At 45.3% G+C, this 23,853-nt stretch overlaps 1 protein-coding gene across 1 annotated transcript in view; it reads right to left on the reverse strand.

Moving 5' to 3' along the window:
* The window catches only part of clstn2a (calsyntenin 2a), a 108,768-nt gene that overhangs the window by 51,697 nt on the left and 33,218 nt on the right, over positions 1–23,853 (reverse strand). The window contains exon 2 of the mRNA XM_076021087.1: positions 10,391–10,513. Coding sequence (XP_075877202.1) covers positions 10,391–10,513 — 123 coding nt within the window. The remainder of the gene's footprint in view (positions 1–10,390; positions 10,514–23,853) is intronic.

Here is a 23,853-nt window from a genome sequence, read left to right on the forward strand (position 1 = left end):
TGGCGAAGGTGTAAATATATTTTACTTGCACGCACATACATACACACACACACACACACACACACTCACAAACACCCCGTAGGACTATCTGAGGTTGATTTGGATCTTAAGCATGTGCAAAATGTGGTTAAAAAAAAGGGCAAATCAGTGCTGGAGCCTATTAAGCACCACCTTGTTTCTGAGGAGGGAAGGGAGCCGTGTTTTCTCAATACAGTGATGTGGGGGCGTGTCCACAGCCTGGTGACTGGCGACAGCCGTCTCCTTGGTGTTGTTAATGGCAGGACTCCATCTTCCTGCAGCGCCGACCTTCAGTGACGGCGCAGAGCCATCACTTCTTTGCTAACAGGCTGCAAGAGACATAAAATAGGCTAATGGGCTGAAAATTAGCCAATTACGATCATTACACCCGCTGTAACTGACCCCGGAGAGCCGGGCACGCTCTGCCTTGAGGTGGCGCGTTTGTGTGCAATGCGTACACTTAATTAAGGGCAGATTGGACCATGAGGACAAAAAAGAAAAACTAATTCATTGAAGAGCGTCGAGTTGACAACTGACCGGCAGTGAACAAGGAGTTCATCTCGGTGGCTGGGGTATAATGGCGTCAGAGTGGAAATCCAACTAGGAAAAAAAACAACTGGAAGTCATTTTCCATTCTTATGGAAATAGTTTGCTGCAACCTCCGCAAACTGGCATGATGAAAATATTGCGCATGTTTAATGATCTTCTATTTTAAGTCCTTTACCTTCAACCCATGCATGCAGATTCCATCCCAGAGTCAGAAAAGCCAACTGCCTCTTTTCAACAAAGGCCAAAAAAAAACCTTTCCAATGCCGCCTCTTCTTTCTTGTACAATCAACGAAGTCGTTTGGTGGCAACACTGCTGCACTGGGTGAGTGTTAGACGGAAACTCCCGTCACGCTGTCGTGACATTTATAAAGACAACAAAAGGCTGCAGGCATACATTAAAGGCCCTCTGCAGAAAAGGCTAATGTCTTATTTTGACTGAGGGCGTCCAGGGCCTTGGCAACCAGCGGCCATGGCACTGCCTCACTCTTGTTTATACACTCCAGTGCCTCGGTCAGGTCGGCTGGAAACCTCTGAGGAGATTGCATCAACATCTAGACACTTTTACAGTTCATTTGGAAGGGCTGTACCTGTGAATGATTTTAGCATCTCAATAAGCAGGTTGAATGAACGGTGGCTCATCGGATGTGACGGAGGATGGATTCTTTTTTTGTAAATACTGTTTTAATCAGCTGTGACAAAAATAAGCTAGGGCACAAAAATTACATTGGAACTTCCTCTTGGGAGCCCGTGGCAGCATAGGGCATCGACCATGGATCTCCACCTCACTGTCTTCTGGGTGATGGACTTGCCAGGAGGTCCCAGCCTTGGTCAACTGAGCTAGCATGGACCTCCATCCCATTACTTTTTTGTCTCCCTGGCTTCCTCTTGTCTTGGGGGTTGTAGTCCAGGCCCTTCCATGCTATATTGTTTGGATCTTTCCTAAGTGTATGGCCAATCCAACCCCACTTTCTGGATTTGATTTCATTTTGGACTTGCTCCTGGTTCGTCTGTCTTCATCTTATCTTGTTTGGCCACCAGACTGGCAGTATGTATCTGAGGCAGTTGTTAACAAACACATGCATTTATTGATGCTGGCTTTGGTGGATTTCCAGGTCTCACAGCCATAGAGATGGACAGATTTTACCCTTATATTAAAGATTTTGATGTTGGTGATTCTGGAGAGCAGACAAGAGAGCCATACGGGACGGAGAGTTCTAAAAGCATGTCAATTGCAACACAATAAATCATTATCATCACAAAGAATAACCTTGGCCCGGACCGTCCAAACCTATGCATACCTTTGAACCAAAACACACAAAAGTAAAGAGCAGCATTGAATCTCATCAGACACTCTGGTTTGATCATATTCAGGGCTTCCATCCATTTGAAGCAGCCACAAACTCCAAACACTCGATAGGGAGAGAAAACGCAGCTGCAAGCAATTAGCAGCCTCCTCAGCGTCACCGAGAGTTCAAGAGTTCCAAATAAGAAAAACCTGTGGATAAAACAGAATCAGTAGATTGCTGATCACACTCACCTATAATAACCAAATAGAATAAAAAACTAATACTGGGCTGAACAACTATGGTTCCTTTTCAGTGAAAGGGAGATTGTTTACGGTTGGAGAGGTCGAAGACAATGGGAATAAAGTTACCGTGGTCGGTATGACTGTAATGTCATGCACAGGTCCAAATCCAGATTATCGCGTTTAATGCTCACATGAACAAGGCAAATGGAGCGAGGAGGACATGCAAATTGCTGTCTAATTGGCCCGTCAGGACGGCGCAGCGCCGTCTCGCTGCTGTCAGACAGCAAAGAGCAGAAGTGGAAGGAGTCAGAGATTTGCAGGATTAGTTTCAGCTGCCACTCAGCGCGCATTTCATTAAGACACTTCAGCTCACATCACCGGTGCCGGCCAGCACTCCTCCCTCAAATGTTTTCAGCTGTCAACACCTTTTTGTCTTAAATCCACAAATTACCACTGTCTCCTGTGTGTGACCCTGACACAAACATACAGACGCTGCCGGTAATTAGCACTGTGTGTTCATTCTCTGCAGATACCATTTGTTAGGTTCTCATGAAATGATATCAATAAGATTTCTACAGCTAAATAAATACATAATGTGTCTGTCATTTTAAGTGAGAAAACATTTCACCAATGCAGATGCAGTGCAGAGTCAAAATAATTTCCCCATTCTATCAACTTTGGAGAGTCGTAAAGGACACGTGGAAAAAGCCGGTGGACTGGCTGCTATTCATAAGGAAGTCTGACGGATTGTAGACACTTTCTTTGCCCTTTTTCCTCTCACGTTGTTCTTGATCGGTGTCCCAAGACAGCAGGTCATGGTGGCCGACAACAACCTTTTTTGTGTTGCCTATACAACAAGAAAAAGAAAATAATCATTTCAAAGTGGATGTGCGCTGGGTAAAAATAAAGCTAGGGAGTTGATGATTGAAGGAGGCTTTGTGTAGGTGTGTGCTCTGTGATGTCACAAAGGGCAGGGATACCCCACCCCCCAGCCAGGTGTTGGCTCTGACCTCCTGGACCACCTCACCCTGGCCTTTGTTTTTTTAATCACCTTCCAAACACATGGAAGAGTCTGTCAGAGAATCAGTTCTGGCAGGAAGGTAAAGCCAAAAACTTATGCAGAAGGGTGCAAACAGAGGGCTAAAGAAGCCGGGCTGCTCCACTGGAGTTAAATGACTGAATGATTATTAAGTGAAAACATGTAATGGGGTAATAAGCGAAGGGACTTTTATTTCCCTCTGTAAACGACGACATTGATGATGGTTTCACAAGAAAAATCTCTGCTCTCTACTAACTCTGAACGCCTAAAAGGGCTCCGAGCATCTGAACTAAATAGCGCAGAGGGAAGAAGATTCTTTTTCTCACTTTTTAGGTCTGCTTGTCCCCTGTTCTTTTTAACCGCACAACTTCAATTCATTCTGATGGAACACTTCCTTTTGAGACAGCATTGGCTGTTTGCTGTGAAGGGACTCTCACTCCGAGGACGCAGGTCTGCAGGAGGAGCGGCTGATCAATGGCGCCATATAAATATTCAGTATTGGCTCCCCGAGAGCAGCCCGTCTGTCTTCAGGCAATAAAGAGTCCTAAATAACACCCTGCCAGACTTACTGTACGGTCAGACACAGATGGGCTCTGCAGCGATTGAGCAAAGTGTGATTTACTGCATCTTGTGCACAAATCACCCGCAAGTGACCAGCGTGCTGACACCAGGAAGAGCTCGGAGGGAGGAAACAGCTTGTTCACTTTCAAGTTTGCCAACATTTGACTTTGTCTTAGCATTCTGCTTCACTGAGTGTGACGCTACTTTCTACCGCCAGTGCCAGGCGTCATGTCTTTTGCTGTGTGTTTACCCTCCATTCATTTTTCACCTATTAAAATTCCCTCTTACACATTCTTTGAATATAATGTTTAGCAATAAATAGAGAGAAAGGACAACAACGGCTACATCTTTGAGCGTGTTTGAGCAGCATTTAGCACCAAACAGCAGAAACAATCACCCTGTTACATTTGAATCCCCGTTTTAAGGACAAAAAGCTCCTCAACCAAAGTCGCGGAATTGCTGAAAAATGATTTCTCCTTCGGTTTGTTTGTTGTTTGTTTACTTCAGCTCTAGAACTACACCGCTTTGACATTCGCTCAAAAGAAATGGAATAATATGATTTATAAAAACAATATTAACAAGTGAGCTGTTTTGAAAGGATGTTGCTGTCTGTTCCTACCTGGAGTGAGCTGAGCTGAAAACTATTTTAAAAAATTAATAAATAAATAAATAAAATAAAACCTGGGACCAGCCGGCGGGTAAGCAAACTATTCAAACGTGTCAGGGCCAGCGTCGAGTCAGAGCAGAATAAATAAAATGTGACAGTTACCATTTCTGCCTGGTTTGGCAGTGTGACCATCTCAGAGTTGAAGTTAGCTGCTCATCCTGCCCCTGGCCCACCCCCACCCAGTGATCGACGTGTGAGAAAAAGGCTGGAGCACCGAAACAGCGAAGCGACCATAACAGAGCTGATTTCCAATGATTTCATTCAAGCGTTTCTGCATTATTCATCTTACAAAAGTAGAATCAATTCAATCTTTCTTCGATGTGTTCCTGGAGAATGCCGTCTCTGGCTGAAGCACTGGCAACAACTCTGAACTACACCTGAAAAAGGTGTACACTGAACCATCCATTGACGAGATTTTCTCTTATCTCCCACTTCTGCTGGCTTAAAGGTGGACAAACAGCACCGCAACCAAGGGCTCGTCCACGCGAATAACTGTTTTTATTTTTCATGAATCTATTTTTTCCAGGTAGTTTAGTAGTTTTCATTCCTTCACCTTCTAAACCAGCTTCCTCCTGCACTCAGGGCTGAGGGGGTCTGCCGGAGCCTTTACCCAGCTGTCATGGGGCGAAGGCAGGGTGACACTCTGGACAAGTTGCCAGTTCATGGCAGGACTACATAGAAAGACAAACAACCATTCACACTCACACAGACACACACGTCTCCGGACAATTTAGCTTACAATTCACCTCACCTACCTGTTTTGGACTGTGGGAGGAAGCCAGAGAACCAGGGGAGAACCCACGCAGACACAGGGAGAACACACCAACTCCACACAGAAGGCCCTAGTGTCGGGAATCAAACCCGCAACCTTCTTGCTGTGAGGCGACAGCGCTAACCACTGCAGCACCTTGTCGCCACCATGACTTTTCAAATCACATAAAAACAAATCTTTAACCTTTTTACTTTTAGTAAATCAGGCCACCTGTGTTCTGATTCCACATTTTTCATGATCTCTTTTTTTTTTTACTGTTATTTGAAGCTGTGTATCCCGGATTACACAAGTTCAGACGAAACCCAAGTCAGATGATGTTCTCTTCTCGGAGGCCGACGGCGGAGAGGAATCTGCCACGAGCGCGTGTGTGTGTGTGTGTCATCCCTCTTCATGTCGTGCTTCATGTCGCACACATCCACCCTGCTGCTACGCCACAACGACGCGGCCGTCGCACAACTTCAATGGCTGCACAAAGACAAAGAGGACAGCGGCGGGGAGGCGGGAGATAATAGAAGAGGGAGCGTAAAAGCGTCGTGTTCCTCCCTCCTCGAGACAGACACACACCTGCAAGCTTTGATTAGACTGTCTCCGCTCGCTTTGATGATCCATCACATCGTCTCCTCCTGTAACGGCTCCGTCTGACGCCGACACACACACACACACACACACACACACACACACACACACACACACACCGCCCTATTTCCAGGGTCTACCTTTGTTTCCCTTTTATCTCCGTGGCTGTCTACATCTCTCTCTCTCTCTCTCTCTCTCCCCTCTCTCTCTCTCTCTCTCTCTCTCTCTCTCTCTCTCTCTCTCTCTCTCTCTCTCTCTCTCTCACATTTTTTGTGTCTCTCCTTTCCTCCTACTTTGGTTTAAATCCTCTTCCTGACATCAGCCCCCCACCCCTCGTTTGAAGAACAGAAGGTAGCAGCACAATTTCCTGGGTACCACAGTTTAATTAGCACCTTCTGCTTTTGTCCCTCAGTGTAGTTTGACTTCAGCTACTGCAGTCACTTCAAGTCAGGTTTTGCAAAGAGGAGCAACTGTTGTTGAATCAAGATACTGAAGATCAACACTCATCAAATAGCTAAAAAAAACAAAAAAAAAAACAGGTGCTACTCTGGAGTATTTTAAAATAATCAATTAAAAACCATAATTTAAAAATAAATATTAATCGATCCCATTGATTCCCTTTATTTTGTTTTTTCATTCTCATCTTAAGGCGACCTGTTGGATTTTAGACCTCAGAATGACGGATGGACAGAGAAACAGCGAAAGGATGGTCGACCTGTTACAGTCTCTGCCACGCAACAAGAGCCCAGGTTCCAGCATCTGCCAGTCTTGTCCAGCTTTAAGAGACGACAAAGAGAAGAAGAGAGTGCAGCCAAGCCCACTGCGCACGGGCAGGTTCCTCCGAGAGGAGAGCAGGTGCAAGATGTGGCTGTACAGTCCTGTCCCAGAGCAGCCACCGTTTCTGTGGAAGGGTTCCTTATTATTCCCCATCCTTGAAATGACTTTTCAAAATAATTTCAAGGTAAAAGAATCACACAGTGCTGCTTTAATGTCGAGTATCATCGGTGCATGGCAAAAATTATCACAGCAAAAGCTGCTTCATTAACTGGAAAAAAAATTTCACAGCTTCCAGCTGTAAACAAGGAGGCCTCATGTTGGGAGTGTGTGTCAATATTTTTAGAACTCTAATTCTGGAAAGCTGTGGGAGATTGTCGCCAGCCTCTGATGTCAATGTCAATGTTAAAAACACATATTAAGAAAACTGTGCAGCTTCCTTTTTCCTTAGAAGTTTGTGCTGACTTGCTAATCACTTGCATTTTGGTAGCAAGTGGCTCTGCCTAGAAGGCTAAGTCTGAGTTGGAGGATGACATATATACAAATATTACCAACTCCAACCCGTTCATTTTCCTTCTTTGGAGAATTACAAAAAGACCTGAGAGCCAGACGGGTTGGGGGGTTTGGGAGGTTGTGGGAGTCGTCTTTAAAGAAGCTGAAATCCGTCACTGCTGCGGTCATGTCCACTAAATGTTTGTTTGTTTTTCCAGTGCCAGCACCTTGTGTCGACCTTCTCTCACTTCCACTGTCCATCCGACTCCAACATTTAACTCCCGTCTCCCGACTGCATTTTTTCTCTCGCCTCCGATGCCGCGATTACTTTTTGTTCCTGCCGCCCGGAGTGAGTTCAGCAAGTGGCAGCGACACCGGAGCAGCGTGTCATTCTGCCGCCGTGATGAATGGAGACTGTTGACTGCTGCCTTGAGATAAAGAATAAGCAAATGAAGCCGTCTCTCTGCCTCGCAGTACCCGCACAGTCCGCTTCTGCTGCCGCCGCCACCGGCAACGACATTCTTCACGCTAATTCGATTGAGAACATACCAACAGACACACCGAGGGAAGCCGAAGACACCATCATGACCGCTGTGATAACAATTTATCCTCAGGACGGAACCCTCGGGTTAGGCCCACTGTGGGTTGATTTGAATGGAAATAAAATAAGCTTATGGGACGGAACGTGAGGAGGGGACGAAAGAGACGGAGAGCATCCGGAGGAAAACGGAGGAGGATTCGGTAGGGAATTAAGACGAGGGGGAAGCGTGTGGACTTCCAGTGGGTGAAGGACGAGGAGCGAGGAGGAGCGACTCAACAATCCTGTTCCGCATTCCCACAACGCGATTAATGTGATGCCAGGAGGAGAACCGCTTCCTTTCTGCTGTAAAACAAAACCCGGATGGATGAGAGCGTCTGACAGCCGGCGAACTGCAGCGCTGAGAGCAAAATTGTTGTGAGGGAGACACTTGGGGCAGAGAGGAAGAGAAGCAAGCACAGAGGGCTGAAGTCATTGGCATTTTGTTAAGTTTGGGGTTGCTGCTTGTTTCTAACCAGTCAGGAGGGGCCACAGCTGTGGACAAGAGCAAAAGGAAGATAAATTAGGACAGAGCTGCTCTTTGCCCATTTTTTTGGGAGTCTCCTTGGTAGCGCTTCTGGGGGTTTCATTCATTAGACGGCAATGAAAAAACAAGGCGAGTCAGCAGCCAGTGGGCAGCTCTGCTCGCTCCTCTCAGGTTATATTTCACCCAGCTCGACCTTCTCAAGTCAACAAAGCACAGCTTAAATCATGGCAAAGCACAATCAAAGTGAATTTGCCCTCCCGTCTGGCTGCTGCTTACAGCGCCATTAAACTTTCACTGCCACCCTTTCGTTTTTGGAAAAGTTATGAGATAGTTAAAGGCTAAAAGTTTTGTTTTGTTCTTAACGGCCCAGTGTTTCATTTGAGACATATCTACTGCATTAGATAAGATAGAAAAAATATCTATTTCTGATTTGAGTTATAATTGCATACCTCATTTATGTTTTCTTTGTCTGGAGCGCTCAAACAATAACTCACTTTTCCAAAACAAATTTGTTGTTGGCACAGACACCCAGTGTAATAAAGATTGAGGGTAATTTACAACTATTATGTTTTTCATTTGAGAATGAGCCTTTATAAAAAAAAAAAAAAAGAGCCGGTCCATGGCAGCAGTAAGAAGAGGAGTGAAATATGACAGAAGAGCTTCACCATCTTGTTCTGCATAATTCATATGTTTTGCATAATTGTATTACTGATCATCATCATTTCATTTTTATGACAACACTTGCAGTGTGGCTGCCTGCCGTTTCAGTTGTTTCAGGCGCATTTCTTTCGAAATGGCGTTGGGCGGGATATTAGGGTAATGAGGGGATGATCTCACTATTGTGCATTAAAACAACTACAAAAAAACCACAACACACAAAAGGATTGAGGGAGGGAGAAAATAGCTGAGTATCAGCTTAGCATGGTTGTCAGCGCTGGGATTAATAGCAGACATTTCATTATAATGAGCAGTTGAGCGCAAAAAGCCTCTTGGTTTCTCTTCGAGTATCCCGCCGCTTTGGCCAATTACAGCAGGGCCGCGCGTTCCCTCTGTCAGCACTGATGTCGCTGCATGATGGCTGTCTAATTCCCAGCTCGTGTTAGGAAACACCATGACACACCTGCAACATTTTAATCCCGCCCAATTCGCTGCGGCCGTCGCTTGCGTTGCGCCTGTGCAGTGAGTCACCTGGACAGGTTCTAGTCGAGCGTTACGCTCTCGGCGCCGCTGCTTTAAGGAAAAGCATGACAGGCTGTTTGGTGCGGCTCCCTCAGACAGACACGGGCTGCAGTTGGATTTGAAAAGAACAGCCGCTGGCCCACAAGCTGCTTTTTTACTTGAGGGATATTTCTTCCAAAAGCCCTGGAACATCAGTGAGTGGGCTCGCAGTGTGAATGCGGGGCATCAATAAATCTTACTTTAACATTCAACAGAGGTCCCAGGGTCAAGACCCACTGTTGTGTTGTAAGCTATAGACTTTTGAGCCGTAGTTAAAATGCATATCAGCTCAAAATATGAATATGTTACCGGTGTTGTTGCCCGGGACCAAAGCAAAGGCGGCCCATAGATCACAGTTAACTTTAACTGGTCTCTTCTCTTGTAGTCCTTTGCAAAGGCCACCTCTGAACAGGAAGTAAGGAGACACCCTGCCTAAGTCGTGTGTCTCTGTGTCTCTGCTCCAGTGAAGATTTCTATGCAAGCCAACGTGTAGTGCTTCCATTGTAAGCGTCTCAGAGGAAACACGGCTTGAGCTTTGTTGGGGGCCAAACGCAACGATTCAACACAGAAGAAATTGCATGGTTTGTCTTCTCCTCCTCAAGTGGGGAACAATACTGTCTTTGTAGGGTTCTGGTTATGTATACATGAACTACGTCATGTTGCATGACACAGTTCAGTTCTATGATGATAGACACCAGCAGTCCGGCACCACTCAGCACTCCTGGGAGACCCTGGATGGAGCCCAACAGAGAGCCCACACATCAGGGGCGATACCGTGATGAAGATGTAGAAGAACTAGAGACAAGCTTGTCAGCTGCTTTGGGACCTCTGTAAATATGTATCTTTCTAAATGTTCTTTTTTATTTAGTCTGGAAAGGTGAACAGAAAACAAAAACCTCCATAAACCAACAGACTGCATGTGCAGGTGCAGCTGCTCTGAATGAATGAAAATCAGGACTTGTGTGAGGGAGACGGTGTGTAGGAGCAGCAATAGTCGCTTCAATACTCTTCCACCACGTGGAATCTCCTACAAAAATCTTTACTGAGGTCGATGACCCACCCTCCACCCCGCCAACCCATCACCTTCCCCCACCCCCCTCTGTGCCACTGTGTAGTACAGCTTCTCTCCTACCAGCATAAGGAACCGGAGCGTCTTTATCCAGAGCCACCAGTGGAGGGTCCAGCAGCACCGTGTCCATGTTCTCCGTGATCACGCCGTGGTAGGACGTCTCTATCCACGGCTTGTGTTTGTTGACTGTGGAAGAGAAGGAGCAAACTGGTTAACTTCTTCTGTATTTTAGACTTGCGACTGGCTGAGTATTGACAACATTCCACAGGAGGTACAAAATTTTCTCTGTAATCACAAGTGTGTTGTGTGTGCTGGATGGAGAAAGACAAATCAGCAGTTAGGAGACTCCTCTTTCTTTTTTTTCATTAAACACTGTGTTGTCACCATGCTGCCCTTGGTGATTGATGTCTCAGTGTTTTGCAGCTGACAGGAGGACTAATGGAAGTCTCAGAGTTAAAACTGTGAAAAATGTGTTGATTTCTGCTTGGCTTAACATCTGACAACGTCTTGTCCAGTTCACCGGCCTCCACACCGCAACAAACAAGTAAAAACCTTTAACATTAAGTCCTCAGACTTGTTATGGTTTTTTGTTTCCCCCACTTAATGTTTGCAAAGCACAACATGCCTGTCACTTCTCAGATGGCGACGCTGCCACTGGTGCCTGATGGGGCGACGCAGAGACACTCTGACGCCGCTACGCTGCTGCTGCGCTCGCAGACAGACAAGACACCGCAGAAAGAGTCGAACCTCCAGTGTGCAAATCGCGATTTCTCAGGATGTCGGGAAGATGTGATCTTACAAACAAACAGAATATAAATATACAAAGAGGCTAAGGATGCTCTGACTGATTGCCTCATGTTCAGTGATCAGCGGTCATCTAAAAAAGGAGGTCTGAGAGTCTCAGAACACAATGATGGACAATTCAAAACCAAAACCAAACTCGCTCTTCTCTCTCTAAATCTCAAAATTCTTGTTTTAATTTTAAAAATTACAAGTATGGCAAACAATCTTAGATGACAGAGCTTTCTGACAGGAGTGCAGGATGTAGTGTAATCAACATAACTAATCATTATAATCATCATCTTCAGTATTCAGATTGGAAGTTGCATGTGGTTTGTTAAAATGGCAAGTGTTGTTTGTCGCACATTTCCCAGCAGCGTTCACGTTTTGCGTTCTCTGGCCAAAAAAATCCCTTTGAACGCATGCAGTGAGAAAACAAATTGAGAGAACAGAAGATGAATCCCATCTACACAACAAAGAGGTTGTGCGTGTATTCTCCTCCTCCATCACATACTCTTCCCACCAGATGGTTCTATACAGGTCTGTGGCCTCTGCTGAGACCAAACAGACCAGAGAACGGATCACTTGAAGCGAAAGGGAAAAACGCTGGGAGTGCCACCTCATGTTAATGCAGGAGATAAAGAGCACTGCGGCAAACAGCGTGACTGCCGCAAAGAGGAGGGGAGCGGGCGAGTGGTGTTTCGGAACATTTACACCTGGAACATTTCACCTGTAATGGAGGGAAATCAGCGCATCAGAGCACACCAGCACAGGAGGAGGATTATTATGCATTATGGGCACAGCTTCACCCTGACACAAATTCTACAGTTTGTCAAATTTTCCCGTGAAAGCAGATGGGAAATGAAGTGTAACCTTCTTGCAGGCAGACTCTTAAAGAGTCCATTAGGCTACACATGTTCACGGTGTGTGTGAATCAAAGTGTAAGAATGGACATTTCTCAAGTGAGGCCCACCGGATGCATATTCACTTCAGTCTGCTGAGCTCGCACAGGCTTCACCGTCTTCGCCGAGTCAAACTGTGTATTCAAATTTCTTGCTCAAGGTCTAAAATTCATGCCAGACAAACTGGGGATGTTTGAGGAAGCGGAGATCTTTCAGGGCGCCATGTTCTGGCTGGATTTTGGAAGGTTTGATTTTGGTTTTTCAAAAAACGACTAGTTTGAGCTGTTCAGCTGACAAAAAAAAGAGCTGGAAGAGGCTGTTTTGGCTCTCTTCCCCTCATAGCAACCCCTATTCAATTATAAATTGAATAGGGGTTGCTATGAAAATCAGCTTGACTTCTAACGTAGAAAGCCCCCCAAAATCTGAACCAGTCAATTAGATGCATTAACTCTATAAAAGTCAACCTCTCTAGAAATGTGCAAAGTTGTCATTTTTCATACTTGGTGTGATAGCTGACCTGCCAGTAATGCAAAAAGAAGTGTCAAAGAGCTGAAAAGGTCAGTTTCCCATAATAGAATTGTGACTGTGAAAAAAGTCGCTGAGTGTTCAATATAATAATCTGTGATGTGTACAGCAAAACAAAAGGCAATATAATTAAAGCGGGCTGGCATCTCATGCCAGTAAACACCCTGCCAAGAGTAGCTGCCAAGAAAAAGTCAGTGCCGCAACAAAAGAGATCATTACTGAGTTTGTTTTCTATTTTTTTTCTCTCACAAACTAGAAAGATGACAAGTCAATTTTTCACCACATGTGAAAACATGTCTACTGAACTCCCTCCAGGAAGTTATAAACAGGACTTATCTGCATCTATTCTGTCCACAGCTGTCTACGCCTCCATCTGTTATTAAATATCCAACAAGTGTGTCCCAGAAATTGATTTAGGCCTCAAGTCACCAGAAATGTGGCAACTTAGCTTAGGCTAATTGTGGCTAGTGAGAACTACAATTCCTCCTTGACAGGGTTAAAAGTGCCAGTGAGTTGAAGATGCACAGTGTCTGTAGCCACCAGTACAGCATTATAGCATTACAGCATGAGGCGGCACATTACGGAGGAGCTCACTGAAAAAGACAAAAGCGCAGCTTCAGATTTGATTTCATTTGACAGCAACATAAAGACAGAACTCCAGAAACAAGATCAGACTTTCAAAGATAACATTACTGCACGGGATCATCAGCCATTTGGCCCAGAACGCTTTGTTTTTTTTGCCTGGAACCACAGCAAAAGAAAGCACATTAGCGTCAGGACATAGCCGGACGATAATCTCTGAATGTAATAAACCAAAAATAAAAATAAAATATTTGCAAGAAACGTTGCGTTGCTGGACAGTGTTTTGATCAATTTGAATCACATCAAATCAATTTCTCGACCAGTGCTTATTTGATTGGAAAAACGCTGCTGCGGAACAGAAAAGAAAAGAAAGTTTGATAATCAAGTGAGGGAAAGGAAGGGACAAGTAAAAAAAAAAAAAAAAAGGATAGAGTAGAGAGACACCAAGCCGCCAGGAAGGAACACAAGTGCAGGGGGAAGGATGTGGCGCCCATTAGCGATGGCAAACTATTAACAGAAAAGGAAGAGGGGAAAAAAAGATGCAAAATGACACATCAATGAATGAGTCGTGGAAGAGACTGAAGATGAGAAATTACCGCTTTGAGGAGGTCAGCAACTTGGCAGTGACCTCTCTGATTGGAGGGGAAGCAATTAAATGGGAGTAAACACACACACTCACATACACACATACACACACATTTTATTTTTTCATCTTTTCATGGTGTGATTATGCAGAGTGCTTCAGAAAGACAGACCTCTGCCATTAGCTTGCGGCTTTTTGACGCTTTCTGTGACTGTGAACCTGTGACAGTGGGGATCAGCATCCCGAGCGAAGTCAATGAAATGTGTGAGTGGGGAAGGGGAGCATTTCAACACAAGAGAGGAGAGGTGGGCGAAGAAGCTGACAGCAGGAAGCCATTGGGTGAGACAAGTTGAAGGGGGCGAGAAAATGGGGCATCCGCATTTCCTGTGTGAACAATAGGCTGCGACGTCTTGGACCATAAAAAAAATATTAAGTCCTTGAGTGTATTTCACCGTAGAAATACTAAATGAAATTCCTGGCGGGAAAGACGGGGGCCGTGGGAGCGGAATGGGGGCACTAAGAGGACGGCTGATCTGTTTATCCAGCGCACAGACAGAGATGGAAAACCGCGATGAGGAGCGATCTTTTCCTCACCTCACGTGTGTCGCTCCACTTTGTCAACAGTCAATCAGTATTTTTGCGAAAAGGTCGCACGGACGGCGAGAGAAATTGCAAAGTGTCAGCCGACCGCCGCCTCACACTGAATGGAGCAACTCTTCAGCGTCAAGGTTCAGGTCAACATGGAGGAACAACGCACACAAAGGGAGGGTGGGGTAGGGGCTTTATGGCCATCGTTGCCAGGATCAAAACATTAAAAATGTCTCTGTCGCACACGGTCCGGATGCAGCAGACAGTAGGTGCAGCACTTGAGACGATAAAAAGCCAGTCGCCTCCCGCTACACTATGCTAGAGCAGCCGCAGTGTGTTTACCTCGCTTATGGTTTACCCACAAGCATAGTCAGATTGAAAGAAAAGAAAGCTGAACATTAGAGGTCATTCAGCTCCGCAGGTGATAAAAGCTTTTCGTCAAGCACTGAAGGAATCTGTGCGACCCAAGCCACAAAGCCGCACGTCTCCTCCCGACACCGCCTTCGAAACATGGACCACCTTTATTGAGATGAAAGAAAAAGGGAAAAAAACGTATCAGGAATCAAGGCAAAAACATGTGGCCATGTAACTCAGTGATGTGAAAACTCAGAAAACAGAGGAAAGGGAAAGGCAGGAAGTGAACGGTGGATGCTGAAGAGCTTTAGATTTATTTTTTTTAAAGATGAAAAAAACTTGGGAGGTTTGTGATTCATGTGTAGAGGAGAGTCAGCAGAATCCTACAGAGGCTCTCCAGGCTGAGGAGACTTGGTGGAATCATCACCGTAATGGTTCAAATATTTCAACTGGAGATGCGGCACTTGGAGAATCCTGAACTCCATCAACACCTGCAGAGGAGAGTGCTAGGACGTCAGAGCAAAGAGGACACACGAAAAAAACAGTGAATAATTCACACTGTTTGTTTGTTTTTTACTGATCTTCCCACTTGTTATGAATCACTCGTGGATTCACAGCACAGCGGAGTAAAGAAGTTCAGCCTTCATTGGTTTTCCACAGGAAAGAGAGAGGCGCAGAGTGCACTCGGCGGTGGCTGCCCGTCAATTAGTCTCACCGAGAGGGGCAGTGAAGATGCACCGCGAAGCCGTTTGAAAGGAGCAAAAGTGAAAGCGGAGCGGCGACAAAGAGGGAACAGAGCCGGGGACGGCGGAGAGGAGGAGAGAGGATGTAATATCTCCATTACCGAAGGAGCAGCGGGCGAGCGGGGAAGTGACGGCAGAGACGGTCGGCTGACTGTGTGACTAACAGACTTACTGCTCTGAAGAAGACACAGCCACAGCCTGCAGACTCTCGGCCAGGCTCAGAACAGGCTCACCTCTTAACACTCATCTTCAAGTAGGACGGTGCGCTTCCAGTAGCGGTGGGAAGGTCGGAAATGGTAGAATGTGATTAGATGACAGAAGCCATTTTTCTTCTGCATTTATTTTTCAGAGGACTGGAAGGACTGAAGAAATTCTCTGAAATTCTTCCCACATTTTCTTGATGGGAAGTAAAAGGAACCATGTTGTCACAGTGGGCTACATTTAATGGAGGACCGGCCTCGGGCAAGACACCACAGCAAGTCCATAAATATACTCCATTATTCAAGCAAAGCAATATAAAGTTTATGGATGTTTATGTACTAGTTAAAGAGACAAACATAACTGACATCATAGCAGAAAGTCCAAATGGGTTCGGGAGAAAGCAAACCTCCAATGGACCAAAGAAAGTTATCACATCAGCCCTGCAGGACGAGAGCGATCCAGCCTCCAGCAGCCCGAGAAGAGATCCTGCTGCCCAGGGACTCCAGCAGTCGTTCTGAGCTTTGATACAAAAACATAGATATCATGAAATTTGAAGGCCCCCCCTTGTGACTACTTTCAGATCTTTCCCTTCCCAACATATTCAAGCTTGTGGTTGCAGTCATGCAGCAAAAATGTTTGGCGTTCTTCGTAGCTTCTAAAAGGAAAGAAAGAAAGAACCAAACATGCGACATCACAAGAGCCTGATTTCCAGAACAGTCAAGTACTCCACCAGCCATCCAATGTAGGCAATTCAAGGCCTTTCTATGAAAGAATGATTAAAAAAAAACGTATTTTAAATCTGAATATGGCACCTTTAAACTCCGAGTGCGGTGAGCATACGGTGTACATCATGGTGACTCGTTTCGCTCAAAAAAAAACATTTCAATTTAATATTTTCACCACAGCTTGCTACAGGAAGCCGAGAGTGTCAGCTGTCACTATTGGACTCATGTTTTCTTTTCCCTCTGACTGACTTGTTTAAAATGTCTTTTGGTGAAGATAGGGAAGACCGAGCAACGGGAAGAAAAATATGCAAATATATGAGTTTGAAACTGGTCTACCGATTTTATCGGAACAGATCAATTTTATCTCTGAGTAAGTATATTTAATTAATTTTTGTTTTATGTTAACTCTGCATTCATCTCACTGTCACTTGGCAGTAGAAAGCACTGGAGTCTGTTCTTCTTTTTGTGAAGCCAAGTATTGGAAAATCCTGTTTGCACAGCCACATGTCGAGGCGATAAACACAGCGTCCCATTTAAAACACACGTCGGTCATTCAGGAATGTTGACGGACATTTTGTTGCCACAACACATCAGCGCGCCTACTTGCGTTGCCCTTGTGTACACTTTTAAATCTAGCAGAGGACGACTGGATTTAAGATGAACCGCAATATCTTTGACTCAATGACCACACGGAAATCACTGCCAATTACGCCAGTTTCATCAAGAGAGAAAGGAGCAGAGCTTATTCCACACACTGCACTCAAACGCTCTTTGCACATGTAGCTGGAGTGGCTCACAGGAGGAGGATAGTTTTTCGAGTGAAATGTCACAAAAACACTGCCCCGTCCTTTTGTCCTTAGCAGCGTTAGAAGAAGTGCTGTCCTCGCGACAAATCAAGTCTCAGGTGTAAACATCTCTTCAAAGCTGCTGACTGAGCTCGTCAAGGCCACTCGCAGACTGGCCTCTGTATCAGCGCTGAACAGGCCGCTGCGGATCGCACGGCTGCCATCACTGCTGCCTCGTCTGCAAAGTTGACGACTCGTATTTCCAAAAGGAAAAAAACACATACTTTCAGTTTAAGTGGCAAAAGAGTCAGATTAGACCCAATCATGAGCTATTGTTTGACAACTACACTTCACCCTTTTCCAAAAGGCACATATCCGTTTCCTTGAATCAGTATAATAGCATTAAAAGGGACGTGATCGCTGTAGTGCCTGAGCTACATTATCAAATTGGAAAAGCAGTGGCAAATCAATAGCAGCAAGTGAGAAAAAGCACTCTGGGAAGGTTAAAGTTGAGGCGGAGGCTTTCTTAAAGCAGGACAAAGGCTTTGGTCACGGCTGAGGAGGCCTATAAGCCCCTCTAGACGGGCATGGGCGTGAATCAGAGTGACTTTCCACAGCAGACTCACTTATTTACAGCGAATGCAAACCCCGGCGCACAGTCGACCGACAACACTGGGCGAAGAAGTAAGACTCAAGAAGAAAAGTAGTGCAGAGAGACTCAGAGTCCCAAAGCCGGATTTATTTGACTTTTGCTGCCATCCTTTTATAGTAGAGTGCAGGCGCTAATTAAGGGACTTGTCTCTTAATTAGTCCACAAACACAAGCAGAGGCCACGGCTCACCGCTAATTACACACATTACTTTTGAAAGCACTTCACAGAGGCCGTGGACGGTCAGCTGAGTGGGTTTTTTTCATATTTCTTTTAGACCATAAACATCCTACTGATCGACATGCTGTAATGCTGTTCTCAGTAATGTACAGCTGAAAGGCAAAGACTGGATTCACTGTTGGGCAAAAAGAAGTTCTGCCAAAGAAAAGAGCAGTTTTTTGTTGGTTTGTTGTAGTTTGGAGATTTTTCACTATGAAAAAAATCTGACGTGGACCAGATGATTTTTCTTTTCTTTTTTTTTGTTTTACTGCAAAGCTGAAGTTGTTGCCTGGCTTTTTGATCCACTTGAACATTCGAAGCTGCGCCATTGTAAAGGTCGGTGCAATTTGTTAAAGATTATGTGATACTTCTGTTTTTCCACCGCATTTATAGCATAATAAATTGACTATTATTTTGACAAGTGAGTCACAAACAACCTCATTAAGACCACATTTTCCTTGACGAACAAAGTCCGTTCCTTTCACAGTGAGCCAACGACGAAACTACATTTGGACAAGAATTGAACAGAATTCCGGTGGAGACAGAGACTTTGCACAGACTGATGCAGGTTTACTTTGTGCCAAGGTCAGAGGTGCGCACAAAACTGCACAGAGCCACGAGCACTAATCGCGTGTTATTAGGAGACAAGCCTGTAATCCATCAAAATTGGAAACGTTTCACTCGTTCTCCAAATGGCCCATTTCATTATGGACGACACACACCTGTTGGTGCAACGCCAGTGAGGAGCCATTAGCGCCCAAGCGAGTCTCGTCCAATTCAAAACCACCTTCTTAATATCTCTACGATTGTTTAAGGGTTTTTCGTTGCTTCCCTCTCTTTTATACCCGCTCTTTTTTATCTGCAAAAATCCCAAACATGTCGACGCACTCACCTACACAACCCGAGGCTATTTCCAAACCCTGGCGGAGGCGAGGACCAGAGCTGATGGGCCACTGACGGCTGGAGTTCAAGCAGCCAGCGAACCTCTGCCTGCTGGATGTCGGCAACAGCCTTGGGCCACCTGCTGCTCCCGCTGCTACTTCACTCGTCATGCGCCTGTGTCCCAGCGTTAGCCTGTGTGTGCGTGTGTGTGTGTGTGTGTGTGTGTGTGTGTGTGTGTGTGGGCTGCTTTTTTTCTCTCTTTCTGTGGGATTCCCGCGCGAGAGGACGTCTGACTGGCAAAGATAAACTGGACCGACGGCGGACGCAGCGGGCCGTGCGAGGACGACATGCCAAACAGAACAAATCTAGTGAGCTGCATTGAGGTCGTCTGGGATTTAAGGAGGAGGAGGGCGGTGCATTCATGTATGTGATGGGGTTGGCAAAGCGCAAGAGGTGCTGGGAAACGGAGAGATTGTACCGGCGCGAGGCTTCGTTCGTGAGCCCCATTTTAAATGTGCCGAGAAGTCGTGTGTCTGGGGCGGACGAAAACCTGAGTGAATGTGGGTGCAATGAGGAAAAAGGGAGGATTACGGCATATATCAGGGATTAGTTACGTCTAAAAGAGGCAAGCAGGTAGATAAATCACCACCTCGAGGCAGCAGGGCAAATGCATTCTCAGTCAGGGGCAACGGCGGTGCCAGGCAAAGAGCTGCCATATGTAACTGTGTCGCAGTACCATTTTCCCCCAGCAGGACAGAAACTATTGTGCTCAAACGCCAATATGTGATTGGTTTAACCCATCGACTCATTTTGAGACTGCACAGGAGTCAGACTGAACTTAAATCACTTTGATTTATTTCACATTTGAAGGAGAGCCCACAGAAAACCCTCTTAGACGACAGTTGGACGGAGCTGCTGTTTGCCACATTCAAAGTGCGCCACTCAGATTCTCACTGCCAGTTTAGTTCAGCAAAGAGGGAACAGCACGAGGCTTCCTGTTGGTGAATCTCCAGCAGCTCCAGCAGTTCCATCCTGGTTGAGTCACAGCTAAATCAAAGGTTGGTCAATAATGGAACAACACCAAGACAGACGAAAAAATGCTTTAAACTGGAGTTCAGAAAGATGGATGAGTGGTATGGCATTCTCCGTCTCCGACGCCACCGCCACTGCAGCAAAACAGAAGCTTTGTTCGTTCTGCAACACTAAATAGCATTTGGCATTTTAAACATGATCTATGTCAGTTTCAGTCAACCCAGCAGCTTCCCGCCTGGTCCCTCATTGTTAATGATTGACAGGTTGTATCAGCTGTGCACAGGCGGTCTCAAAATTCAATTAATGAACAGGATTTTTTTCAGAGTGGATGTGTGCATCTGTGGATGTGCGTAAAAGGGTTACTGCGGTGAGCTCTCTCTTTTAACAAAAAACGGTGTATTTACTCCACACCAACACTTGCTGCTCCTCTCCCACTTCTCTCAATACTCATCCAGCCATTACACAGATAAAAGGGTTTTATGTATAAATCAATATCTCAGCAGGTTTGTCCTTGATGTCCAGATAACCTCAGAAAACCTTCAGGCTCTATTAGTTCCTGCAGAACAAATCCACATGCTACACTGGGGCACGAATGAACACCGTCTGTGGCGCACACCTTTTCCAAACCAGCAATGCAGCTGGAAGCGCTCGCTAAGAAATTGTTATTGTTATTCTTAGCTGGCCAAGTTATTTAAAGCTTCCCACGGGCAGCATTTTGTGTGGGATCCCACAAATAACTAGAAGTGTGCTGAAGGACGTGTTTTCACAGAGCTGCGTTTTGTGTCTTTGCTTTATCTGCAAACACAAGCTGTGGAAGGATGTCCTACGAAGCAGATGTGAACCAATCCAATGTCGCATATTATCAGTTAGACTAGTCAAAGAGCTGATTACAAATGAGGAAAAAACAAGGCCACTTTGAAATATTGATCGGCCGTTCATGTGGAAGCCATACATGAAGGCAAGGTTTTAATTCAAGGCCAATACCGTGACAAAAGCCTGTGCAGTGTGCAGGTGTCACATGATCAACTTACATGGGCGTAAGATCCTCCGAGATGCCGACTACAGCCGCAACCATGCATTGTGGTCAACAATGCATGGTTGCGGCTGTTCAACAAACAGAAATGTGAAAAGGTGTTTTCAACACAACATGAGAAACGACGTGAGCGACGAGCGGTCAAAGAGCAACAGGCGAATTGTGAATCTTTTGGTCTGTACAAATAATGTTTTGAGGAGAAAATGGAAGAAGAACAAAAATGCACTTGGGGAAAACTTTAGATTCAGCGTTGCACCGTAATATGCGAACGGTTGGGAAACAAAGCCGGGGCTGAGGTGGCGAGGCCCCGAGATGAGGCAGCAAAGATCTATGGGCTGTCAGTAACACTAATCAGGCTTCTCTCCGGCAGCATTCATCTCAGGAGCAGCAGCAGCAATTGGGCTCCGGCCAGCAGCCAGGCAGCCGAGCCGCCAACTACCCACAGGCTGCCACGGCCACAGAATCCTTAAACTGCCCTGCGAGGCCAGTGTAGGAGGAAGAATTCTAAAATAAATAAATAAATAAATAATCATATTTACTCAAATGGTAACTAAGATTTCTGTTGTCGCCTGATATACACTCCTGATTCTGACGACCGTGTCTGCTAGAGACGGATTTCTCTCCTTATACAACTTGACAAGCTGTCTGCTAAATTATTTGTTCAAGGCTAGAGAGAGAGAGACAGCGAGAGAGAGAGCAAGGAGGAGGGTGAATTCCGAGCGAGGGATTTTAAATTTCCCAACATGCAGCACAATGATGCGAGAAAGACTGTTTATTGACATTTTTGGTCTGGTGTGCCGCTCTGTGTTATCTCGCCCACAAAGATAACGCTTTGGCATGCCGTCCAGGATGGTTACATGGGAGATGGATGCGCATTTAATGGTTGTTTCGCTAAAATCGGCCAAACAGTTGTCCTGCAGACTTGGCACATAGACATGGGCATCTGATTTAGAGACGGGATGCAGAGTTTTAATGATTGCTCCGCATTTATTCTGCTAAATCCCGATATTCTTTTGCACAGCTGATAGCAGCTTTGTGCTAGTATGAGCCTGTTACGCAATTTGTTGACTCAAGGCTGCACATTTTAAAGTTAGCCGTCACGTCCAGTCAAATCCCTTGGCTAGAAATTACGTTTCTTATCTTGTCCAGTTCTCCAGTTGTTCTGACAAAAATGAGAAGCTTCACACAGAGTTTATCAGCTTATGAGGGGAAGAAAACAACATTTTTCCCACTGTCAAAGTATTTCCTTTGTTCCGTCCTTGACACCAAGGAAGACACAGGCCTGTGATGCTTTAGGGTGATGCAAGTGTGTCCTCTCCTCTCAAGCCAAACGTCAGTTCATGGTAGGTGTGAAACGTCTGTTTTTTGTTTTGTTTTTTTTATCTGAGCTGCATACTTCCTGAACAAAACCTACACTTTGCTTCTTACTGCTGCATCTAAACGCAATAAAATTGTTTTGTGTGTGATATTGCGCTGATATGACCTGTAGCGAATGTCTGTTAATAATCTATAACATCTATGTATGGCTTCAGAATTAATTGTCGGGAACAAATTGCCTGCAACAGCTTGTTGCCTGCTCTCTCAATCAATCACAAACTCACCCAGAAGCACACTCACAATTCATTTTAATATAGTTTATTACTTAAGCCTTTGCAAAGGAAGATAACATACGTTTTCATTTGGCACCAAATGTGCTCCATTTATTTTGATGAAAAACTTGTCATTAAGGTTTCGTTCAGTTCGTTTTTTTTGTTTTGTTTTGTTTTTGTATTGCCAGGGAGACGATGACGACAACGTCTGAGGCTACATTTAGGAAATTATTGATTTAGAATCAGCGGGACAGGAAGGGAGTCAGGAAAAACTACACCTGCCTCGGGATCATAACTTGTTCTACTTGCTCAACTTTTGTGTGACTCTGAAAAGCCACTAGCTCTCCCTGCTAGCCAGCCTCCCGCTCACTTCCTGTCCCCTGGAGACTTTGTCAAAGTTGTCTGCATAACATCTGAAAGAATATGTCACTGGGATAAAAAGGCAAGTGGGAGGAGGAGGGCAGGCCAAAGTAATCAGGGGAGCTGAAAAGCATGAAAGTACCATTACTCATAATGCCACATGCACGCGGGAAAGATAAATGACTGCAATCCAATAGCAGCCCTCTAATACTGGATCCAGTTGGGCGGAAAGGATGAGAAAACCTGTCGCCGCTCTCTACTGTTGCACATTAGATGAACACATCCTTTGAGGAGCAATATGTGATGTGCTGATGCAGCTCCTTAGACCTCAGAAAAAAAGATCTTGCTACTAGCACAGAGTGACGTCTCCAGTAAAAAGTGACATCACAGCGCCCTCTGTCTGTGCTGTTCTCCACACTCCGCGTGTGCTAGCCTGGGTCGACTGTGTCGATGAAGAACAATTAGCGGTGAACAGACATCCCTAGTAGCTTAAATAGTGATTGGGGGGGGATAATACAGAAGAGATGCCAAGCGGTACATAGCCTCTCTTGCAATATTGTGCAGCGTCCAAACTGTGGTGAGGGCCCCGTTATACTGTATCTGTTAAACCTGTTTCCTCCGTGACTACATGCATGGAACCGGTTTGTTTTGGCGCACATGCAGTGTAAAGCTACAAAATCGAGTGATGAAATCATATCATACCAATCAATATCTTTAAAACATGGTGGCTGGAAACAAAACTCCTAACAACACTAGCAAACTATGGCATACGATCATCACCATAAAGCAACATAGAGATGGTGAAATCATTCAGTATCATTGGGTGACAATAAAAAAGGTTTACTCCACTTGTCTGGATGAAACCAGCATGTTTGCCATAACAAAGACAGAGCGCAAACAAATTCCTCATGGGATGAAATAGCAATGTTGGCTTTGGTGGAGGGAGAAGGACAGGAAAGATGAAAAAGTTGCAAAACCAACATATGTTGAGAAC

Source organism: Nelusetta ayraudi, unplaced genomic scaffold, assembly GCF_046127955.1.
Source record: "Nelusetta ayraudi isolate G7.1 ecotype Tasmania unplaced genomic scaffold, CSIRO-AGI_Nayr_v1 ptg000011l, whole genome shotgun sequence".
NCBI lineage: Eukaryota > Metazoa > Chordata > Actinopteri > Tetraodontiformes > Monacanthidae > Nelusetta > Nelusetta ayraudi.